Below are 23,731 nucleotides of genomic sequence, written 5' to 3'. Positions count from 1 at the left end.
TACTTGTACTTAATCTTAATCTCAGGAAACTATGAACAGTCTTAAAAAAGGACATACCGAATTGTATATAAATACTACTTTATTCTATTTTATCTCAAAATTACACACTTTTTATTATCACAAGTCGAAATATGATATAAGGTAATGCGGTACGAAGGGGACTAGTAAATACTTAAAAATAGGGAAGAGAATAAAATCTCTTCTAACCATTTGTCATCATTCTTGTACATAAAGATAAAGAACAATTAAGAAAAAAATTCAGCCTATTCTTCGTTTACGTTTACATGGATTCACCATACTTGATGCCACTTGCAACTTCACGAGCGATACAATTTTAAGCACATGTATATCGATCGAAAATGCTAAATCCAAGTATTGTTTAGAAAACCAAGATTGATCGCAAATTTATTCACATTTTAAAATTCGATATTTATACTGCTAAAACCTAAACCTGCTATAGCAACCAATCATTCATGAAAACTATTCCTACTAAATTACCTCGATTGTTATAAAAAAATAAGATATTTGACAACTAGGTGTATTTCGATTAGACGCCCTAACAATAACTATATCGTATCCAGCGATATATATCAGCGGGAAACAAAATTACCAGCAATGTCACATAGCTCCCTGATCTATAATTTCTCATTTGATGGGATCCATATAACTGGACCAGATTGCTGTCGAATGATTTCTTTCACTTGATTGTATATTTCATTATATGTGTCTCCTGATACCAATGCTGTCAAGAAACAATGTAACAGCGCTATAAAAAACCTTCCTAATTTCTAGAATATCCTTCAAATTCTGTTCAATCCTTAACCAATTTCACTACATCTAGTCATCCAAATATTCGACAAATGTTACACGACGTTTGATTGGCTCGGCAAAACTAACGAGCCAATCAAACTTCGTGTAACATCAGCCTTTTCGCGTTTGGTGTCATTATAGGAAAGTTTATTGCCTCTATCTCACAACACTGAACAGGAATATATTCTTTCCCTAATTACAAGGATCGTCTGTACAAACCTGTAAAATACTCCGCAAACTCTTGTTCTAGTTTCTGCGCTCTGTCGTATGTCTTCAACGCTTGTTCTTCTGTGATTCGCTTGTTTATATCTCTCAATGTTTCCACAGATTTTGGTTTTAAGAATATCGCAATTGGATAAAGTTCAGCCACTTGTAGTCTTTTAATAGCATAACCACTTACATCCAGAATACAATGTTTGCTCTGCAATAACAAAAACAGCATGGGTAGAATCATGATAGCCGAGTGGAATTTTGAAACTCCGTTAATCTAATCACTTGATCGACACAACTTGAGCTCTGGATGCCCTGGCAATTTTTTTCCGCTGGTCTCCATGAAACATTCAGTAAACTATTATACTATAATAAAAAGTTCCAATATAGCCAAGGAGCAGCGTGGCAGCGTCTTCAAACAACTGAGCATCAAATGTGGTGTAACAACTGCCTTCTATTTAGGCCAACTGCCTTCTATACTACATTTGATGCTAAGTTATATATAAAAAGAATAAACAATAATACCTTTTCTGCAACCTCTCTGACTGACGAGACACTGGTACCATAAAGATTGTCATTATATTGTCCAGCTTCAATAAAATGATGATCTTGAATTGCCCGTTCCATTTCCTCTCGTGAACTGACAAAATGATAATCCCGACCATCAACTTCATATTCGCGTCGAGAGCGAGTAGTATCTACAGAAAAGGAATTGATTTCAGATATGATTGTAGAGTTTTGACGAAAGCTTCCAAAAGCCTCTATGGTGCTATATATAACATACAGCAGATAAATTACTGTGTATTGTAATATAATTGATTTTGATAGAATTGAATGTATACTTACGAGGAACACAGCTTCCGAATTTATCTGGAAATTCTGAGATAAGATCATCATTAATTCTATCTTTGAGAGGTCCTAAAACAATGACGGGCCTGGCGTATTCCAATTCATGTTGTACCACAGGTTCATAAGACATGATAGACTCCTCACGAACACTGTAATTACTTTCACTATCACTGGCATTGGAAGTGCAACTTGGATCAATATCGCTCGTTTCATTTTCCGATTCTTTTTTACTTAGGAAAGATAATTTTTTCAAGTTAAAACTACGCGGCTTTTTCCCATCTCTAAACGAACCCTAAAAAGGGAAAATTTAAATTTTGATATGAATATACCGTCCATAAATTCTTTGACTGTGAAGAGTATTATAGCTACACTTCACAGAACGCATTCTTTCAACGAACTATAGCAAGGATTTAGACGCTGTTGCTGCGTTTAAATGTTGAATTCCATGACCACTCAGTGTAAATCCATGTAATAAACAGACAAAACGGTTGCAAAAATATATGAATATTATTGTTTGATAATACAGCTACTTTTCTTCCACGAGTGGTGTAATTTCCCATATATAAACACCTTTAACCTACCTGAAGACTATTTCCTTGTTCTCTCTTAAATTTCACCGATTTCATCCTGGCTCGTTCCCTTCTTTCCACTCTTTTATAAAAAAACAGATACACGTCAGAATGAGACTATTGCCCGATTTAAAGGACCACCTGCCGTGCAGGCTATGTATACCCTGGTAGCGACACAGCTGATATAAACTTTGCCCAGCCAAGTATCAACAATATAATCTATATTTTAAAATGAATGACCCGTTCAACATGTAGACGAATTAAAGATATAGCATAGTTTTGAATTTATTGTTAAGAAAATGTTACTGAGATAAGGAGTGTTTGAGAAAAGCAAGAATGTTATATGCAAAAAAGTAATTTGAGGAGGAATCCATTGCCATGTTTTGAATAGGCCTCTGCGCCTTTACATCATAGCCATATTAAAATACGCATCTGTATATTATGTACATATATGAATGTAAACCTTCAAATAGTAAGAAAAATTTACATAAATACATTTTTACCTTTTCTTGCTTGGTACCACTCCTCTAGATTCTTCCTCGCCATCAGGTCCCAGCCTCCTTGCTTGCCACCACTCGTCATCACTGGCATTAGTTACATGAAGTATATCACCATAATTAAAGCTTAATCCTTGACTTGGTAAACCGCTGTCTTTAGACTTGTCGTAGTCAAACAGCGCCCTAAAAAAGAATTAAATTTTGTAGAGTGAGTATTTAATTTTATAGTGAGTATTAAAAGTGAACTTTAACACGACTTCTACGACAAAAGCCTCCTGCAACAACTCACCTGACATACAACTGTCTTTTTGTAGAAGTTTTGAGCGACCCTGTACTATTTGTAGTGTTCATTAGTTTCTCTCTCAGGTCATGAATCTTTGCTTCAAATTTGTTGTATTCTGAATAAAATAATACGTCACACGTCAATTTTTCATTTGTCCTTTGGCTATAGTTTATACATGCATATGTTTCAATAACTCGAAAAAGTGTACCGAGCCGATAAAAGACCTGGAAATATTTCAAATAATCTTTCTGTACGTGTGTAGAGTAGTTATACGATGTCGACGTATTCTGAAAATTGCAAGCTTCAGGATGATCACATGAATGATTCATGTGATTACAGAACGTAAATTATAGAACGTAAATTATGTATCTACAATCTAACAATCAAGAACTCATTAAAAACAGCTGCCATCTGGGGTTTCAATTAAAACAGCAAATGGCATGAATGTGTGCCCTCTTAAATTTACGTAGTAACTTTTTTACGTACTACTCTAGCAGCAGACAAGACAACCTTAGTTGTTTATTGAAAAAAATGCAGTGAACATGACACGTAAAGCAGGTTGCTGGCAGAAACATATTTTATATCATGTGCTGTTTTTCTGCTATTTGAATGCAATAAATTTTAACTACATGTAAGTCGTTCGTGGCATAAGATACTGTTTGTCGTTTACTTTTTCTTTGTATAAAATATATAATATAAAATAAGTAATATAAAATACAATAGATCTATCTACATGAACGCCAACTTGAACTCCGATGTTAGCTAACTGCATGCATAGGACCGGGCATGCAGATATAATCAATTGAAAAAAGGAAAAAAACAAAACAACAATACAGCTTATCAACATAATAGTAGAAGCATTTATACCTTCAGGCTTATATTGAGCAACAATAGTGACAGTATTTCCTGATCCTTTCAATGCAAGAGCGGCTTGTTCGTGGGTCGCGTTTGTCAAGTCTGTGCTGTTAACCTATATTAAAATAATATTCAACATATTTTCACTCCTATTGCGCACTAAAATAGAATTTAAATTCATGCATATTCAGGGGTATATTATATATATTTTATATAATATATTATACATAATTTAAAAACAGTGATCATGAAATCTTTATCAATAGCGTTTTTCACGAACTCTGCATGAAGCGTGGCTTTTGTACATTTCAAAAGGAGAGAACTAGTCAGTCATCATTAACTAAAAATGCAACCTGCAAAGCAGTGAGAAATCCCTATATCTGTTGCATCCTTAATTATTTACGAAATTCATTAATATCATGGGGAATATACACTGTAAATATATTTTTACAATATTTTAGTTAGGTGTGGCAGTTATGTTTATTGCATTGTACATTTTAACGAGAACATACCGATAGAATTTGATCACCACGTCTTAACTCTCCACTTAAATCCGCAACACCTCCAGCCAAAATGAAAGAAATAAAGATTCCTTCGCAGTCTTCACCTCCAACTATATTGAAACCAAGTCCTGACGGACCTTTACTCAATATAACCGTTCTTGGTTCCCTGGAATGAAATTAAAAAATGTTGATAGATCGTATCAAGTATTGCGTTATTGGCACTAGCCTAACGCATGTACATATCTTTGCCAAGAAAATGGAATTAAGAAAATGTTTAGAAAGAAAATGTTTCGCTGGGAAAAAAAATCACAATACGGTAATCTCGAACGGGCCAAACGGAGTTTCACTAACACAGCTTGCACAAACACAAATAAAGGAAACCTTTTTGAAACTGCATGCAAAATTTAAAAGTATTATGCAGTACCTTTTAGTTTAGTTTGAATTAGTATATGCAAACAGATTGACGCCGAACTGATGCATGCATGCGTATATGTCAGGGTCACAGAATTTTAGTTTGGACTTGCGGATAATTGTGATTTTCGGTTATAATGAAAGCGTAAGCGTATAATGAAAGCCAAAGTTGCTCAATTAGGATTAGAAATAGATGGATTAATGCAGAATCAAAAAACTACATGCAGAGTTGCCTCACTCTCTTCGTCTTTAAAAGGACAATGTAGAATATGACTACCTTGAAAGTTCTTCTTCATCAACGATCACAACAGGTGTTGGTGATGGTGATTCACACACACCATTCAATGATGGACTCTTTTCTGAGGAAGATTCCTGAATAGGTTCTGCGTCTTTAACAGCATCTTCATACGCAGGAGGTACGTTGGGCGGATCAGATAACTGAGATAAACTTCCATCTTCTCCACCTGCCGATGATAACATCGATAACATTGTCATTTTAAGACATGCACGCGCATAAGATTTGGTTTCATTATCTTCTCAATACCGTTCATCTAATTAAAAAGCTCATCTGCTTATTAATTTCAATTTTTGTTCAGGAGACAATACATGTATATCGCAAATCGTAATAAAGACAACAGCTCAAGCTTCATGCTTATACTGGGATTACAAAAACAGGCAAACTTCAGTTGAAAAACAGAAATGAACATGAAACGAATTCGGTAAGTCAGGAATAAAACTAGTCGCCTAGAACGAAAGCAGGAAATATTCGCAAGAGGTTGACACATTCAGGTTGATAAATTAGACAACGTCCACAAGTTACAGAAACAATCTATAAATCAACTAATTCAAGTTTTTTAAGTCAAATACTTTCAACACGTAAACTTGCTGGGAAACAAGCTGTGCAAACAAACACGTTCAGAAATTATTTCAATAGCATTGGTCTGCGGCAGGTTGGCTACACATCATGTAGGCGCACTGTAGGCTATGCATGTAGTACTTAGGGCCTGTTCATATGAGACGGGCCAGCCAGGCTCAGCAGGGCTAGCTCGGCAATGCCGGAATCTCGCTTCACATATTATTTCACTATATTTGTAAAATTGCATTCATATGAACCAGGGCGAGATCTCGCCTTTAACGGGCTCATATGAAAACATCAAGCGGACTTGCAAAAGCGAGCCTAAAAACCGGGCTGGCCCATCCCATATGAACAGGCCCTAACAGCTGGTATAATTAAGCCGTAACAGTCATTAGCAGGTCATTTTCATCGATGTCAAATAGTCCAAATTTGAATTTGCCTTCATTTTCTGCATTCAAATTGTTCATTGTTGACTGCACACACATAATGTACAGTGCAACAATGTTCTATAATAGATCAGCGAAATCACGCCGACATGCTTGTGACAATTGCGATGAAATGTAAACCAGACTTTCGAGTACAATAGCGAATTACCTGTCTCGTCCACTGGCGAATGTGGCGGCAACGTTCCTTCATAAACAAAGGAAGAACTATCTCTATACACCAGCAAAACAACTGTATCACTAGATGACTTCAATATTCCAACAGCTTGTTCATGTGTAACGTTGTCTAGTGATGCGCTATTCACCTGGAACAATATTAATTAAGAAATTATTCACTTAGTATATGATAAAACCTGACTGTGTTTTTAAACGTGTTTATAGATAGATTAAATAGTCGGTTCTGGGAGAACTGCAGCGCCAGAGTTCGATTTGATTAGCGCCTCCAACTGGGGCGTTGCGATCAGGTGGTTGCAATGTCAAAAAGTTGGTCAAAATGCTTTCTTAATGATAGGAAAAATACAGCATCTAGCTTGAGTGAATTTGTCAAATATGCAACACATGCTTGATTATTTCTCAATATTTATGGTTATTCTTGCAATTTGAAAAATTGTCTGATTCAGCACCAACCATGGATGAACCATGGATGATGCTTCTCAAAACCCTCACCCAGGACCGTAACTAGAACGATAATTGGGGGGGGGGGGTTTATTCATATATTCAGTTCTGCCCGAAGGATTTCTTTTGTAAGTGCAATAGCTCACAATGGAAATCCGTCGGGCAGAACTGAATATATGAATAAACACCCCCCAATTATTGTTCTAGTTACGACCCTGCACTCACCCCATACCTGAATGGAACAGTGGGTATCTTTATTATAAGTTGGTAAAAATCACCCCCTCCCCTCAAATCCCAGCTCTAACATCATGGCCATAGCTAGCCTCCAGAAAAATGTTATTTTTATAGTGTACAGTAACTACATAAGTTTAGACATCGTACTTACACTTAATATTTTATCTCCAACTTGCAACCTTCCATCATGCTCTGCGGCACCACCTTCGATAATCTTTGTAATAAATATTCCATTATCTCCAGGGATATGTTGATTACCAACTCCTCCTGCTATACTAAAACCCAGTCCTTTAGTGCCTTTGGATAATGTTATTTCAAGATGTTTGACAGATTGGGAAACAGCCTGTCCTTGTGGTCTTTTTACACGTAGTGTGATCACACCTGAGCTGGCTTTTAATGCATCCACTGCAACTTGATGAGGGACATTAACAGTGCTTGTACTGTTAACTGATAGAATGCAATCCTTTACTCTGGTAGTGAAAATGTAAAAAATATATGCTTTATTACTTCAATGGCTTGTATTTTAATACAAATGCAGGATACTTTGGTACTTTACACTAGACAATTATAGAAATAATCTGGTTTTGTATTAAAAAATGAAATAAATTTGCCTGGTTTGTACAAGTTCAACACAGTTTTACAAGAACATTTTGTTTGATCAAAATTATTAATACATTCTTTATAATACATTCTCTTTATTTTGTGTTGATGCTGGATACTTTGTTACTAAATTATACCTATTTTCAATAAATTCAATGTTGTTTGAGGAACTTACTTCAATCTTCCATCATGTGAAGCAGCTCCCTCAGCAATAATTTTTGTAATGAAAATTCCTGGATCATTGGCATAATGAGGATTATCTGTCCCACCAGCAATGCTAAAACCTAAGCCTGTAGTTCCCTGTAAAACAAATAATTTAGTCAAATTTATAATACTGTTTCTACGGTTGAGAATAGCAACACCTGGTTTTTAAATAGAATATTAAGCTATGAGAATCTCCTTTGACATGTAATTTTGAATGCTTAACAAACAAACAAACAAAAAGGAAGATCACATATAAATAGCGGAGGTTCAGAACAAAGAAAGTTCTTTGTTCTATTTGTACACTGCAATCATTAATCAAAATGAACCATGAAGAAGAAAGATTATTTTAATTTCAATTAACTCAGAAATTTGAGTACCTTTTCTTAGTATATACACTCAATCTACTGCAATTCTAAGAGTTAAGCACTTACTCTTTCCAAGACAATTTCTTCATATTCAAATTCTCCTCCAACGATAAGCTAAAGGACATAATGTGAATGTTGGACAATATTCTATGAGCATATATAATCATGCTTGTTATCCTGGCTGATGTTATATTCCAATTAAGTACTGTATAATAATAAAATGGATTTGCTACCTCATCACTGTCTCTTCTAGTTGGTGTTTGAATAGCTGGTTCCTAAAATGTAATCACCACAAATAGATAAATAACATCCATAAATGCATCATATTTGATATTGCTTGGATATTGCTTCTATTCGGAAATAATGACAAGATTCGCAATACAAGTTTGCAGATCAACATAAACTTGCACGGAAACTAGGCTCCAATCACTGGCATAAATGGATAGATAACACTTACTGGAAAACTTTCTTCTGTTGTTATGGATATAATAGGTGGTGGTTTGCTAACGTTATCAGAATGATCCTAAGAAAAAACATGTACAATCTCAAGCTTTTAAATTAACTAAATAATTTTGTCTGAACATTTTGAAGTGCCTGAAGTAAACAATGCTGATTCCATGAGTAACATATGTAATATGTTAAGTTAAGTTATGGAGGAAACATATTATCTTGTTGTGCTGTCAGTTAAAAGGAATTTGAACTGATAGAATAATTCCCTTGATGAGTAAAATTATCAAGCAATAGACAATGGGGGTTGCAAGCTAATGGGGGTTAATATAGAGAACTTAGGCAAAATATCTCAAACATCTAAAAAAAAATAATAAAGAACATGCAGAGGAGATTTTAACACCTTCCATGATATACTGTATGACTTGGTTCAACAACCAATTTATTGTTTATCTAGAAAAAATGTCATGGCGCTATGGTGCATTCTCTCAAGCAATGTAAAATCTAGGATTATTAAACCTAGACGGAGGCATTATGATGGGTAATGTATCACATATGGTTATTCTAATTCAACAATGTATGGATTTTGTATGTCAAGTGGAAAAGGTCAGATCAATAAACTATTACAATAGTTTTGTGGATTTATTAATTAATCTATTGTCATAAGTACAGTAATATTAATAATTCACAGACTTTCTACACAACAACATTTCTTCAATCCCAAGATAATTCTAATCAGTCCTTCTTCTCTTTCATACTGCCAAATTGAGGGACAGTTTAATGAATTGATAGTTACCATGGCTTTTCTTATATCAGCCTAATGGGATGCATTGTTTTGTGTCCTCTACTTTGTCATTTATTCTGATTATACTCTTGTAAAATAATTTCAACACATTGATAGGTTATATATTGACATATTAGAACATGGCAGGGGACATGCGTGAGTGATTAGTGTGCATCACTTCACTACAGACATCAAGATTTCTCCTAATAGAAATACCTATTGCAACTTGAAAGATGTATATACAGTACACTGGTTAAAAAACCTGTATAATTGTAGAACTTGTATCAATTGGAAGTGAGCATGTTACTCATCTAAATAACAGCCTAATCTACAGATGGCAAATATCAAAATAGACTGAAAACTGGAGGACTCTGCTTGATACTAAGAATCCACCAACTAACAGCGTTCCAAAATAAATATTAACTGATATAACATATGGTCGTTAAGAGGAATTAATAAACAATATACCTAATATCATATAAAAACGTTAGTATACAAAAGGAAAACGCCCAACATTCTAGAATCTAGACAATCCAATTATTAACCGCCGTGTGAGTATAAGGAAATATCTTTACTTAACATGTCTAAAAATCCTACCTGTACGCCATTGTAACTTGAGGGAGCATTTTCCCATTTCTTAGCTACCTCACGACTCTCCATTTCAATCTCATCTAATGGTTTTGCCTCGTCAACAAGCGCTAACAATGTTTCATAATACTCTTGTATGTCTAGAAAAAAGGTGATTTCAAGTTTCATGAATTCAAAATACGCGGATAGCAAGAAGAATGATACTCAGATAGCAGTATAAAATAAATAAATAAAATTGTAATATGCGAAAGTTTCATTATTAAAAGCATACATTACGCTTTTGATTTTGTTTTACAGTTTTCAATCTGAATTTAAAATGTCTGTGTCGACAAGAATAAACGACCACGTCTGTGAACAGGTAAAATTGTAAACAGACGCGGTTGTATCCAATCATTTAAAGGCAGTTAAAACCCAGTCTATAACGTAAACTATGACCACTGTTAATTTGTCTTTAAACGTACCAAGTAAAGAATGGAATAGATTGCTTTGAAATATTCGAATAACTCGTTCAATGGCACTCCTCAATGCCTGATCTTGTGGCTTTGTTAACTTGGCGTGATAGCCTTCGAGGAGATGTAACGCCCGTTCAGCATCTGAAGATCGTAAACAAAAAGATTTATACATGATATCAGTTTTTAATCAATGCAAGGCAAATCAGTTGTACTGAGGGAGAAATGTATTTGACTAGGTGAATAATTTGGCTAATACATGTCTACCAACTGACCTTCTTTGCGTACAGGCATCATAAGGACCGCAATGATATGTACAGTTTATAAATTTTCTCAGCAGTAAATCAGTTCCTCTTCAAGTTAGAGTAGACAGGTATCGAGGAAATCACAAATAATGAAAAAGATCTCAATATTTCAAGCCTATTTTCACGATCTTTCCCCTGCAGCTGCGGTAAAACCGCGATCAAAATTATAGTGAGTGGTCACGTGACAGTGATTAATGCCAACAAGAATGTTGCTATTATGGTTATTGAGCATGCGTAGGACAAGTGTTGAGCTACTTCCCCGTAATCATGCCGTAAACGGAAGGCAACGTATTTAAATACGACGAGAAAGAGTTATATGTTGTCCGGGTGAAATGCTCGCTTAAGGGGTTATAATCGTGGAGCCCAGGCTCCTGCTGAATCACCCTTGGGAAGGTCTGAGACGAAGGTCAACCAAGCTCTAGCAGGGCACCCTCCTAATTTGAGGTGGTGGTTCAAAAGAAACAGCCTTGGCAGGTTGTGCACACGATACCAATACGGTTGATGCTACGTAACCTTGTCAGAGTTGGGAAGTGCCACGACTAGCTTAGTAAGTGCAATAAGCGAGGTGGTGTGTTACATACCATAACTCAATTCAGACTACTCTTCATCCGGACACTTTTTTCGAAATAATAGGCTATGGATGGTTTCCACAGAACACTGTATCCCCAAAGTGCAAACATTTTAGTCGTTTTAAGCCCGTTCTTCACTACGCGAATTTGTTCGCGCGAACAGATAAAAAGTAGGAAGCGATTCTACTTCTTCGCGGCGAATTTTTTCGCAAGCCAATCACATCACTGGATTTCAGATATCGCTTCGCGTCGAGCGAATAAATTCGCCTAGTGAAAAACGGGCTTTATAAGCGTTTCGGAATCGGAACCATAAATAAATACATAATAACCACTGAGCTAACGTGGATATGTGGAAACGAATGGGGCCTCGGCACATGGAATTATTTAACTTGTTAGTCATTCACAAAGTTGTTGATGCATATGGAATCATTCGCAATTTACTGTCTAGACATTGAGATTGATTGTCAAACAACACTGCTTTAGAATATTAAAACAAAACAGCTTTTTAGCGTAGTCAAGCTGTGGGCCTTGTTTAGATGTTCTCAATCACACTAATGTCAATGCAAGTGTGCAGTTCTATTAACTATGAATTGAACAAGACGCCTGTTCTGGCGTTAACTGCGGCGTGCCGCGCACGTGCCAGTCTTCAATATAAAGTTCTGAACATAAACAATACAGATCATACTCATTTAATTTTGATGCCTTGCGAACCTAAATGTTGTTCGATCGCGACATTCAGAAGCACATCGTACTTTAAAAAGAACGAAATGCATGCACTGTAAGCTTGCATTGTTCATAAATTTACTGTAGTTTGTACTCACTGAGGATAGAGGCCGTTCAGCCGCAAAGCATTTTGAGCAGGCTGACCAGGCTCCCTTCTAGCCAACTGCGAGTCTGCCACATCGCGGGAAGTACTCATGCCCAGAATGGGGCATTTTCAGTTATCTTTTATTCAAATTAATATCAAATACGCCATGCACATCAATCATCATATAACATCATATTGCTATATTTGTACGCCATTGACGCATATGTAAATGGAAGACAGTATTATACATGCCATTTTTTCCTTATTGCAATAAAAATTTATCGTGCAAGGTAACTCGTATTTCCGTAGGAGCTTTTCCGCTTCTTCAACATTTTTCATTAGTCCAGAGCGCTGAGAAAATTTTATTTTATAAAACATGGTTGTTGCAGAAAAACCAACATTCTATTGCCTTTTCGCGCACTAATTTACCGCGAAAAATTCCTGCTGTAATTATGATTGATCACGCGCGCGTGGCTGTGCGTGGCACCACACTGTACGTGTCGGAAGACTATCTTTGGATGCAGCCAGGGTGCTCATATAGTATATATTATATAAGCGCCCTGGATGCAGCAGAAGCAAAGAATCGTAGAGCAATAACCAATTGTTGTTCGGTGGAGATCGCATGGTTCGCTTTGTTAGTGGTTTGAGCTTCGTCCTCGATGAGTCTCGCTATGAAAATTAAGAATTCCCGGCCAATATTCTTCATCTAAGAAACGTCCCAGGGAAGATGTCGATTAAAAACTCGAGGTAAACGTTGCCTTTGAATATTATCTCGCTCATAAAAGTTTATCACTCTTAATAAAGCCGCCATTTTTAACTGTTTTGGATAGTTAACTATACCTAAAAGCATAACCACACTTTTATACAACCGACTTAACTACGTGTTAAAGTTAACTACTTTTTAACTACTTTTTACTGCAGTTAGCGCTAACTAAGTTTTTATACAACCGCGGCCCCAGGGCGCTTATAGATATTATTATATTATATATCTATAAGCGCCCCTATATTAAGTATGTTTATATAGACTGTACGTGTCGGAAGATTATCTTTGGATGCAACTTCCAAAGGCACCTGCTTTTTGCTGCATGTCCTAGTGCGCGACTTCCGATTAAAGAGTGCAGGCCAAAATGAACGCAAATGATGTTAAACTGTGGAGAAAAAACGTCACTCAGAAGTATATATCTGCCACAGAATGGATAACGATTGTTGAATAATGTACAAAGTGTTAACTTAATATATTTAATCATTTACAATATAAAATATATCATTTAAACAGTACAAATATTTACATGCATGAAGGTAGATGTCTTAATAGTCCAAACTCATAAGCAAAGCTGTTCCTCGTTTGACCCAATGATCCGCTGTCATCGCACCAGATTTTAAGTCAACACTTACAATATAGGAAGCACGATCTGAGGTACCAGCACGGTTAGGGTAATAGTAGCATGGACACGAGTAAATTCCTAGAAATAAAGGTAAAATGTCAATTCATAGAAACAGGCAATTCATTGTAATGCTACGATGGACGACAAATGCAAGGAATGTTGATGCATGGAATTTAATTTTTCAACTCTTCATCATTGCCCATAGGCCTCAGCCCTCAGGATATTAATTATAGAAGCGACATTTACAAAATAGGAAGGTGAAACACTAGAATTCGTATTCAATCATTTAACTTGTTTTTATCCTCTCACTGCTTTAAAGCACTATAATAACTTTTTGTACCCGAAAAATTGGAAGAATTTTTACCTTTGCCAGTTTTCTTTTTATTTTCTACTGGTTTAAAATGCACAGTTGGTATTGGACACACCAACTGCATAGGATCTGCCTCGATCAGAGAGGCATTTTTCTTGTCCCAACCTGCTCCTTCAAGGTATAAGCCACGAACCCATACTCCATCCTATATTAAAAATATTTCATATTTACATCGGGTGTTACTCACGCCCAGGTTTCGAAATGCGGTCATGTGCGATTCGTCACTCTGGAAAATCAACGAGCATGCTAAACGACTTTTTTTACAATCCCTCAAACGAAGTTAAATTTGTAATACATCCTCGTCCCCGGCGCGGCGGGGGAACACGCGTGGGTCAGTGGGGAAGCTCTCGCGGGCGGAGCGCCTGGCAGAAAATGCATTCAAGATGGCGGCCAAACAAAGAAATGAGCAAGTATTTCTTAAGTTGACAGATAGTGAGCGTTCTTTGCTGGACACAATGCGAAGACCAATATTCGATGCGTTTATTGGAGGAAAGGTTTTGTGTGGGAGAGAAGTCTGTGTCAAAAATTAAGATGTAACAAAATGTAACAAAATACACTTCTCTTCGATTTCTGTAGAATGGCTTGCATTTTCTGCCAGGCTCTATTTCATGTTAAAATCCCTGCGCGCGACATTCCCCACGCGCACGACGCGCACGTAATGGAGCCTGGGGACGAGGCTGTTTGTAATATAAAATCTAAAGAAAATCGAATTGTGACAAAAAAATGCTTGAGTAGCTTTGGCCAGTATCCCCGCCCTTTCCGAATTTGGTAAGAAATTGAAACGATTTGAGAAGAATAAACTAGCTGAATAATTCACGGTTCTTTATAAATAATTTTCATCTAACCTTAGGGTACTGAGTTATGTTACTATCATCCACAGTAGAAACCGTAAATTCCCATGACAAGGTATCAACCGAGATATTATTCTGTCTCGCCGATGTTTGCAAGACAGCAGTCAAAAATCCAGTTGGGAATGTGAATCCCGAGAGCCAGAATATAACTGGTTGGTGCGCTGTACTTGCCCACTTAGCAAACTGATCTACACGATGAACCAAATCACGTGTCCAGTTAGCTAGAGCCTTGTTTGAAGGATAGGCCTACATAAAAAAAGCGTAGAAAATTTTCAGTTAGAAACGAGTATATAACATGAACATTTGCCATAATTTTGTCATGCTATTTCACTTTATTTCACTTGCAGGCATTGAGTTGTTTAATAAATTTTATTATCAGGTAAGATTAGCTCTGCTTATAGGTTACCACTACATAGTATATGACGAGACTTATTACGAATTTCTTTACACATATTTATGTACACGTCTCGCGATCAACTAGCAGGAACAGTGTTCATTTTAAATATAGTTTTGTATATATAGACTATAGAATGTACAATTGTATTCAAAAAAATTTTCCCAAACCTGGTAAATTCGTTAGCAAAAAAAAAACATACCTTTCCCCAGAGAGGTGGAACACGAACGTCATAAATACAATTAAATGTCTCTTCTAAATCAGATGACATGACAACGAGACCTTTAATACCGCGTTCTAGTTCGATAAGCGATGACTTGATTGTCGCAAGAAGTTTGTTATACCGAGATATCTGCGAAACAAGATGAATGGAAACGAAAGTTATATCATCCCTAACTGGCAATTTCTCTTCCTTTCATTTGCTTCTTAGGAACTGCTGGATGAGTTAAACATTATAATCTATTAGTTTCAAAAGTGATATTCCGTCGTATACCTCTTGCAATAAGACGACATTAAGTGGAGATGGATCATCAGCCATAATCTTTGCTGTTTGTTCATAATCAATTTCTTCCGGCACTCTTTTTAAGACATCTGCTGCAAGGTCTAAAACCTACAAAATAATGTCACATAACCTTCATTCCCTTTAACAAAACAGGTCTATACTACACTGCATTTTGATGAAACTTCTTCTCTATCTTAAAACATCAGAGACCACAGAATGTAATTGTATATACCACGTACAGTACAACTATTGTACCTTTTGCTCTCTTGTTTGACCCGCTCCACCAACTGAAGCAATTTGTGGTTGAAGTGACAATAATGTGCCAAAGAGGTTTCTGAAAAAATTACAGATTTTTAACACCAAAATGAAAAAAAATACAGGCCAGAAAATATTTCACACGAACCTGGTTTCAATAATTTGACTTGCGATATCAGCATTTGGATGTTGTCCAAACGCTTCAGGATGATCGACGTTTGGTAACATGCTGATGTATTCCTATCCAAAATAACATATTCGTTAAAAAAAGGAATTTCACTGTGTTGAAATGTCTTGCTATAGTATAGCTGCAGGTGAGAATTAAACTTACTCTGTATGATTGAAGAGTGCCATCTTTTGGAATGTAGTATGTAGGTAAAGTTGACAATCTATATTTATAAAAACACGTATGTTGTACTCTGTTGCGTAGTGGGACATGCAAGAACCCCACAAATTTCAACAAGGCATAAGTTGTGAAGCCAGTAAAACAATCAGAGTAAAAGTTTTACAATCAAAACAGTTGTTATTCCACCGAACAAACTGCATAAAATCAGAGTAATTATAATTAAGAAAAGTTTTCAAAGAACATTACTTGAAGTATGGAGTATCCAAACACGCGTCACAGAAAAAATCATTGATGTATGTCATAAGAAGTCGTCTATCAAAATCATCAGTCACATGACCACCATAGTTCACACCAGCAACCTATACAAAACAATTCCTTCTTGTTAAATAAGACGCATTGAAAATTAGCCTTAGTTGCTCAAAACCTGCAAACATATTTCTTATAATGTCGTCAAACGCAGAAAGACTGCATGATGTTACGAGAAGTTTGATTGTTTTGAGGAGCCAAACAAACTTCCTATGACATTTGCATCTCGCGTTTGACGTCAATATGAAAAAGGTCTTTTAGGACACAAATACTACACTGCTCAACATGCGTGAAACTGCACTTAAAACATTGAATCACTTTCAAGAAATATATTTGAAGGTGACCCTAGAGACAATATTTTTTTCTTGCTTTATTCTTACCAAATATTTCAGAGCTTCCCAAGGTGTTTCTTCATAATCATCCAGATACATTCCAATCAAGTTTTCAGAAACCTTAGAATAAGTAAAACGTTATGAACCTCACGCAATCTTAATAAAATACAATCATCAGCATAATCTTATTCCCATTCATTTTCCAGTACGTCTCTCTCTCTTATACACTATTACTATATACTAAGGCACAACAGATTCTTATTTCCTATTCCTGTGAAAATTTATCCCGGCCTTACACTCCAACTGAAGAAGTGAATTATCTCAAATGTTAATGATACTGACCTCAAAGTCAGAATCGTTGAAGCCATACATAATATTCCATCCTAACATGAGGAATTTTTTGCGTTCAAGTAGTACACTATGGAAGAAACACAGAGAGAAAAGCAATTTCTTGTATTTGTCTTGCTTTTGACGACGAGTAAACTGTTGTTCTGTGACCAATTGATACAGACGTTTCATATTTGCTTTCAATCCCTAAAGTTGAAAAAAAATGAGAACATTGATATGATTATATGCACCCAATTGATGTACCATTATCAGACACGGCCCGAATCTAGGCCCTTGTTGACCAAATATAGATTGCACTGGGCTTTATATGCAGCATTTACTTTACCTTGGGCGGTTCTGTGGTCATCTTAATTCCAACTTGAAGTATAGAAATAGGAAACTCCGGATGTGGACTGCTGCTCAGCCAAAGACGAAACTCAGGATGAGGACTTTCTACTTGTAATTGTTCGACAAGCTTATCAAGTTGTGGCATCCAACTTAGAGATAAATGACAGTTTGCCAGGAAGACCCAGTTACCCTAAACACCGTAGAGTACAGCTATATAACATACGTTTCATGATGTGAAGCTCGATTTTAGAAATAGGGACAACGTCTTTTATAATCTTTTCCTGAAGCAATCAACGTTATGAACCAATATTAACGTCTAGTCAGACATTTTACCTCTTTTACACCTTCTTTAATCATTCTGGTTGCAATCGGTGCTTGACCTTGACCAAGTGACAATGCATGAAAACGCTCACTCATTCCACATTTCTCAGAAAGTTGAATTAAAGCACTTGTCGGATCCTATAACAGACAAGAAATTAAGAATTACAGCAAACACTTATAAGCACAATGGACATGAAACTTGACTGTACGATTGCATTTTCTTTAGGGAAAAGCGAAGGCGTCTTAAAAGTATGGGTTATACGAGCTGTGCCGCGGATGTATCTCTGACTACATGTATATTATTATTAACTTACCACACCAGGAGAAAGAACAAAAATAAGAGGAGTTCGTGTTGTTGAATCTTCTACCACGGAACTCATATCCAATACTGGTGGTTCAACAAACCTACAATTACAAAATATTGTAAATCTTCCGTAATAACTTCACCCTTTTGGCCGTACGCGGTCTAAATCCATCTCTTTAACAGATAAATACTGACTGGGTTTTTTCACTTATGGGTAGCTCACAAATATACAATGAAGAAATTGAATAAATATCAAATATATATAATCTATCTTATGAAATAAATAAGCCACTCAGTGACTAAAAATATCAATTTAAGCCCTTTTCTTTGTTAAAATGTATTAGAAAATCTCACTAACTTTGATCCAAGATTGTTGATGATAAATGAAGTTGCAGTAAATGACACTCTATCGGGTCTCAAAGATCGTACTATCAACATTCGTTGAAGTTCATTACAGGCGTTCTCCCACTCTCCTGAAATAAATTTAAAGTTGAAAAATGAGCTGGTCGAGATAGTCGGAGTGTTGCGAAACACAATGATAATTTTTATTCTAGTGACGCCCTTGACTGGTGTATACATATATATATGCAGAGAAAAGACAAAGTAAGTAAATTGCAAAAGCAATATGATATAAGGTTAGTAGTGCACCAGCACGAATGCATGCTGACCTGGTAAAGATGTTGTTTCAGGTTCGGCACTTGTAAACCAAATATTCCAATCACGTGGGTATTGTTCAAATGACGTCACGATGCCATGAAAATTAGGTAACCTTAAAGAAGTATAACAAGTTAGGCAAAAATCATTTAAAAATCATGCACTATGCATGCAGCCTTATCTTGTTTACATACTTGTCGAGTTCGGTTAAATTATCCCAAGCAGTGTCTGTTAACCATCCCGTGCAGGGATTATCAATCTGTTCTTCTCGATCAAGAACCTGAAGTGTGTAAAAGTTCAAAATAAACTCTCGATAAACAATAAAGTACATTTAGTGACTTTGATTTCCGGCTGCGTTTTGACTTTTGAGAATCGCATAAATCTTTCCCATGCCCAACAATGGTGTTCAGTATTTCGATATTTTCATTCAGTTTTCCTGCATGCAAAAGAATTGGACTAAAGAAGAAACTCAAATCAACCAGTGGTAAAGCAAAACCTGCATAGTTTGCTGGAGAAATTGGCAATGAATTGCATGTTAAACCTAACAAATAACCTACCACACCACCACGTAAAAAGAAATTGTACTCGTCCATATTGAGTTTGCCAGCCGCTTCAAGAATTTTAGCACACATTTGGAATGAGAACAACAGTTTGTGACGTTCAAATAATCCTCTGCAGGTAAACCTATATAACAGGAGTGATGGAAATTAAAAATAAAGTTCCCAAGTAAAAGGTAAGTTATAATGCCGCTCTGATTTTAAAAAAAGATGTAAACTTGATAAAACAACTTCTAAATGGATTATTTTTAACCTCCTCAGAAAACACGTTTTATAAAACTACCGTGTACATTGTATAGAAATATGATTACATCTCTGAAGCTTCAACTTACTTGTAAACAGAATAAGTGTGATATTCGTTGAGATTGTGAATTCGTATTTCTAATTGTGGACTTCGTTGGCTTTTTTCAATGGATAAATTAAACAAACTGATGTAGGAATCCAGAGAGAACTGGTACATTGGATCAATACGACCCATGTCGTTGAGAACAAAGAACAAGATTGAGGCACGTTGGGCACATAATCTGTAACCCTAGAGAAATATATAAGTATTATATACGAGTAATATTTAACAATTATTGGATGAGGTTGAGTGTGATATCGACAATTATCAAGCCGAAGTTTGCGTTATTCGCCGAAGCGAAGCTGAGGCGGATAACACAAACTGAGGCTTGATAATTCTCGGTATCATGCGAAAACCGAATTCAATAATTGTTTTATTATGTATTTCCTTTTTAGAGAGGAAGCCTGTGTCATTATTGACAACAAACTAGCGGCAAAAAATTACGTCACCTACGGATAATTTTTAATGTCGCGTAGGTGGCAAGACATTGAGAATTATCTGTAGGTTTTTAGCCAATCACAATCGAGATTGCATTAGTAATGCATAATAATTCCATTTCAATAGCGTTTGGGAAGAGACTGTGCGAAATTCCAAGAAACAAACGTGGTAAGATACACGTTGAAGCAACAAAGTACAACCAACAGATTGTGTCAGTCGAACGAACCTCACGAGCTGCGTCGATTTTGATTTCTGTCTGTTCACTGACTTGCAACTGTTCACCAATCTCCTGCGATGTTTGTTTTGATGAATTTAGGGTATTCACTAGTTCCTCATCATCCAACAATGATCCTTGAGCAGTTTGTAATAATCTGCAAATATATGAAGTAGGTTAAACAGAATAAAAGATATATGAAGACCATGGCTTTTACACAGAGCAGTATATCAGCACAACAAAAAAGAACTAGATGTAATATGTCATATGAGATATAGGAGGGAGAAAAAGGGAACCATGCAGTGTCGTATGCTACAAACGATGACTGATTAACGTATGAATGACATCTGATACTCTGGACATTTTTTAGAGGTCTTTTGGCCCAAGACGAGGCTTTATACCCCTCAGTCACAAAGTTGATCTCTAAGAAAACGTAACTGTCCTGAGTGTAGAAGAATGTAAAAGTAGTGTTGTGTGATGATACATACTAGCTACTAATACTACCTTAATATTTGATCTTCCAGATCCTCCAGTTTTTTCTTCCCAGCAGCGATGTTGATAACTAAATTATCTTTTTGTTCTTCAAGTTCAGGACGCTCTTTTCGTACAACAATACCCAACAACTGAGCCTCCAAACCTGAAATAGATTATTTTGTTTGCAGTTGATTAGCAAAATTAACTCCAACTGTTTCACGATATTCTTCACTTCCTTCATTCATCACCTTTGTGCTTCAAGCGCTATTTTTTAACCTCACGATGAAGGCTGAGCGAAGTCGTCCGTCTCATCAGAGGCAAAGGAATATACAGAACATACCTTGCTCCTTTACAGCAAAGTTAACAATCAAAGCTTTTGTTGAGATCTCCGGAGTGTAGTGAGGATTACTGAGTTTTGTTGTGATATAAAATCGAAAGTCTGCATTGTACTCTACTTCCTTGTCACCAATCTTGATATACAACGCGTTGCCTATCAAAACAAAAACATAAATGAAACAAACCAATATACTGACTGCACTTGAAAAAATATTCCATCAAGTGGAGGGTGGAACTTATGGAGTGATGAGAACTTCTCTTAGTGGATGTTTCATGTTTGTCACGAAGGAAAGGGAGTGGTTGGCGAGCCCCAGGAATCATCATCAACACTGAGGATAACGCTGAGGAAGAGTCAAGGGGGTGGGCTTGTTCTTCTTATGCAAATCACATATAAATAAGAGAAAACAGAAAGGTCATTCTTACCTCGTTTTATAAAAGATTTGTTAAGAATAGGTGCAAGTGAGGGGTCAAGCTCCTCCTATTGACACAAAAATTAATTGAAAATGATGAGATAACACTAGAGTGAGGAGCATCATCAAAAATAGTGAAAGTCATGAATGTCATTGTGGATATGCATATCTTTGTACATAAGGTATAGCTAATGTAGGTATAACTTGGATTGATAGATATAGAATCATTGTGAGTGATAGATAACTTTAAGCATACGAAATAAGAAATAAAAGTATTCTTTGCAGTTTTTAGTTGTTCTGCATGGAAACATGTAGTGCGGTGTGAGCTTAGACTTTCGCTCATTCTAAAATTTCTTTAGCAATGATTTCGTGGATGAATCTTACATGAACAACAGTTACCTGAACGTTTTGAAGCAACACAGGAGAACCAAACTGTACTGCATTTTCCAATGTTCTTAAATAATCTGATTGCTGCAAGTCAATTATTTTCAGACCCTACAAAAACACAGAGTAAGCGATCTCTTGAATTTTGAGGCTTTCATGCATACTGTGAAATTAGCCTCTCTTTGGTATGAGTGCTTCTTTTTGTGCTTCAGAGGATTGGGAGCCAGTAAAAGGTGGAGGAAGGGGAGGGGACTCGGGTAACCCTTGCCGAATTCTGTCACATGAATACAAGAGTTGCCTGCGGAGGAAGCTACTGTGAAACGTCAGCTAAATATCATGTCTTATTTGTGTTTTATTGAAATCAGTCCCAAATCAGGGACAAAATTTGGATAATTTACTGGCGGAGTTTGTTGTACAGACACTTCATTAGAGCACGTTAGAGCACAGTTTCATTATAGAAAAAATGTTTTATTTTGGGGACATTCTGAGCTGCTTACGTTCTTGTTTTCCATGTTTTTAATCCACTTTATAGCTTGTCCTTGTGGGTCCACCATAAGAGGCCATCTAAAATAGCAATTGGTAAATAATTTACCATACAGCAAACTTTGTCTTCCAACATCAGCTAAAAATGCATACCTATTTCCACGTGTAACAATTACACCATTCTCAGTCGAGAACTGATCAGATGGTAAACCCTAGTAAGAAAAAACAAAACTATAGTATTCATGCCTTTCAATACGAATGCCATATTCACTGATGTAATGCAACTGATCTGATCTAATGTGTACGCACCTGAATATTCCACTGACGAACAGTTGTTGGTTTTGCTAAAAAGTCTGCGAAGGAAAACTTGGGCGTACATGCCACTTTAAGTTCGCGGACCTAAAACCCAGAGAAGAAATGTTTTACTGCTTACATTAAAGTCCTACATTACATTAAAATTTATATGTGGAAACGTGCAAAACCCCATGTTCTATAAAATTTCGATTACCTGCGCAATCCAGTTTTGCATAACGAGTTCATCTCTATAGTTGGAGAGAAATGGTCCAGCATACGAAAGGAAAGCAGCAGCCAATAAACTATCGCCAACTAAATAACCAATATTTTCTTCCAGAACCTGAAGAGAAGTTGAAAATAATGTAATATATCACTATAAACTGGCACATACTAGTTCTAAATCATACCAACCTTCACACTGGCCTCCCATCGATCTCTTTCACCAGCCAGCCCGGATACCAACTTTCCTGCTCGATCCAGTTTTAGCTCTGTCAGTTCAGCTTTCTTTCTTAACTCTTCTTTTTGTGCAAGTTTTTCATCATACTGTCTCTTTAAGTCTTCCATCCTGTCCGTTACCTGGTGAACAGAAAATATTATGATATAATAAGAACGAGCATGCAGTTAATAGGAGGAACAAGGAATAGTAGAAAAACCCAAAATATCTTATTTGGGAATCTAAAAATGCTAAGCCCCGTAGTTTCATGCAAAGGTTCTTCTTAACGTGTTGGATTTTTTATTGGTACAACCCCCGGGTTTGAAGGTTGGTATATACAGAGAGTTCACTGGGTTGGGCATATTTCAACAACATTCCTATCTAATGAATGGTCTCTATTTAGACCTGGACCTGAG

At 36.3% G+C, this 23,731-nt stretch overlaps 2 protein-coding genes across 3 annotated transcripts in view; both read right to left on the bottom strand.

The window, feature by feature from the left end:
- Nucleotides 1-95: 95 nt before the first annotated feature.
- Nucleotides 96-11,337, bottom strand: LOC114524513 (disks large homolog 1-like). The gene is made up of 19 exons (XM_028545614.1): nt 10,848-11,337; nt 10,585-10,716; nt 10,133-10,263; nt 8,762-8,827; nt 8,538-8,579; nt 8,371-8,418; nt 7,911-8,035; nt 7,287-7,605; nt 6,438-6,591; nt 5,265-5,451; nt 4,586-4,742; nt 4,086-4,188; nt 3,225-3,333; nt 2,942-3,118; nt 2,451-2,520; nt 1,867-2,161; nt 1,546-1,718; nt 1,030-1,231; nt 96-742 (listed from the first exon to the last, which is right to left on the bottom strand). Exons 1-19 carry the CDS (start codon nt 10,867-10,869, stop codon nt 636-638), a joined length of 2,619 nt encoding a protein of 872 aa, XP_028401415.1. The 5' UTR covers nt 10,870-11,337; the 3' UTR covers nt 96-635.
- Nucleotides 11,338-13,433: 2,096 nt separating this feature from the next.
- The window catches only part of LOC114524683 (dynein heavy chain 2, axonemal-like), a 35,339-nt gene continuing 25,041 nt past the window's right edge, over nt 13,434-23,731 (bottom strand). For both annotated transcript variants that reach the window (XM_028545834.1, XM_028545835.1), the window contains 29 exons: nt 23,294-23,458; nt 23,097-23,222; nt 22,898-22,987; nt 22,742-22,800; nt 22,603-22,669; nt 22,121-22,216; nt 21,735-21,789; nt 21,316-21,465; nt 21,006-21,138; nt 20,514-20,658; nt 19,839-20,038; nt 19,507-19,633; nt 19,144-19,229; nt 18,964-19,064; nt 18,654-18,768; nt 18,306-18,396; nt 18,004-18,129; nt 17,669-17,860; nt 17,338-17,529; nt 17,044-17,115; nt 16,604-16,716; nt 16,343-16,400; nt 16,160-16,251; nt 16,012-16,090; nt 15,748-15,864; nt 15,457-15,606; nt 14,855-15,106; nt 14,004-14,154; nt 13,434-13,717 (listed from right to left, as the gene is read on the bottom strand). In XM_028545834.1, the coding sequence (XP_028401635.1) occupies nt 13,563-13,717; nt 14,004-14,154; nt 14,855-15,106; nt 15,457-15,606; nt 15,748-15,864; nt 16,012-16,090; nt 16,160-16,251; nt 16,343-16,400; nt 16,604-16,716; nt 17,044-17,115; nt 17,338-17,529; nt 17,669-17,860; nt 18,004-18,129; nt 18,306-18,396; nt 18,654-18,768; nt 18,964-19,064; nt 19,144-19,229; nt 19,507-19,633; nt 19,839-20,038; nt 20,514-20,658; nt 21,006-21,138; nt 21,316-21,465; nt 21,735-21,789; nt 22,121-22,216; nt 22,603-22,669; nt 22,742-22,800; nt 22,898-22,987; nt 23,097-23,222; nt 23,294-23,458 (3,555 nt within the window). In that variant the 3' untranslated portion in view covers nt 13,434-13,562. The remainder of the gene's footprint in view (nt 13,718-14,003; nt 14,155-14,854; nt 15,107-15,456; nt 15,607-15,747; nt 15,865-16,011; nt 16,091-16,159; nt 16,252-16,342; nt 16,401-16,603; nt 16,717-17,043; nt 17,116-17,337; nt 17,530-17,668; nt 17,861-18,003; nt 18,130-18,305; nt 18,397-18,653; nt 18,769-18,963; nt 19,065-19,143; nt 19,230-19,506; nt 19,634-19,838; nt 20,039-20,513; nt 20,659-21,005; nt 21,139-21,315; nt 21,466-21,734; nt 21,790-22,120; nt 22,217-22,602; nt 22,670-22,741; nt 22,801-22,897; nt 22,988-23,096; nt 23,223-23,293; nt 23,459-23,731) is intronic.

The sequence above is a fragment of the Dendronephthya gigantea genome, unplaced genomic scaffold, assembly GCF_004324835.1.
Source record: "Dendronephthya gigantea isolate DGI-Jeju-01 unplaced genomic scaffold, DenGig_1.0 000031F, whole genome shotgun sequence".
Classification (NCBI taxonomy): domain Eukaryota; kingdom Metazoa; phylum Cnidaria; class Anthozoa; order Malacalcyonacea; family Nephtheidae; genus Dendronephthya; species Dendronephthya gigantea.
This window is presented reverse-complemented; position numbering and strand designations above follow the sequence as displayed.

Excerpts from the sequence above, each read along its gene's own strand:
- LOC114524513 (XM_028545614.1), bottom strand. The coding sequence starts at position 10,869 with ATGATGCCTGTACGCAAAGAAG. Across the intron at positions 10,717-10,847 it reads GATGCCTGTACGCAAAGAAG|ATGCTGAACGGGCGTTACAT; the intron begins GTCAGTTGGTAG and ends TACGATCTTCAG. Across the intron at positions 743-1,029 it reads GTTTGCGGAGTATTTTACAG|CATTGGTATCAGGAGACACA; the intron begins GTTTGTACAGAC and ends GTTTCTTGACAG.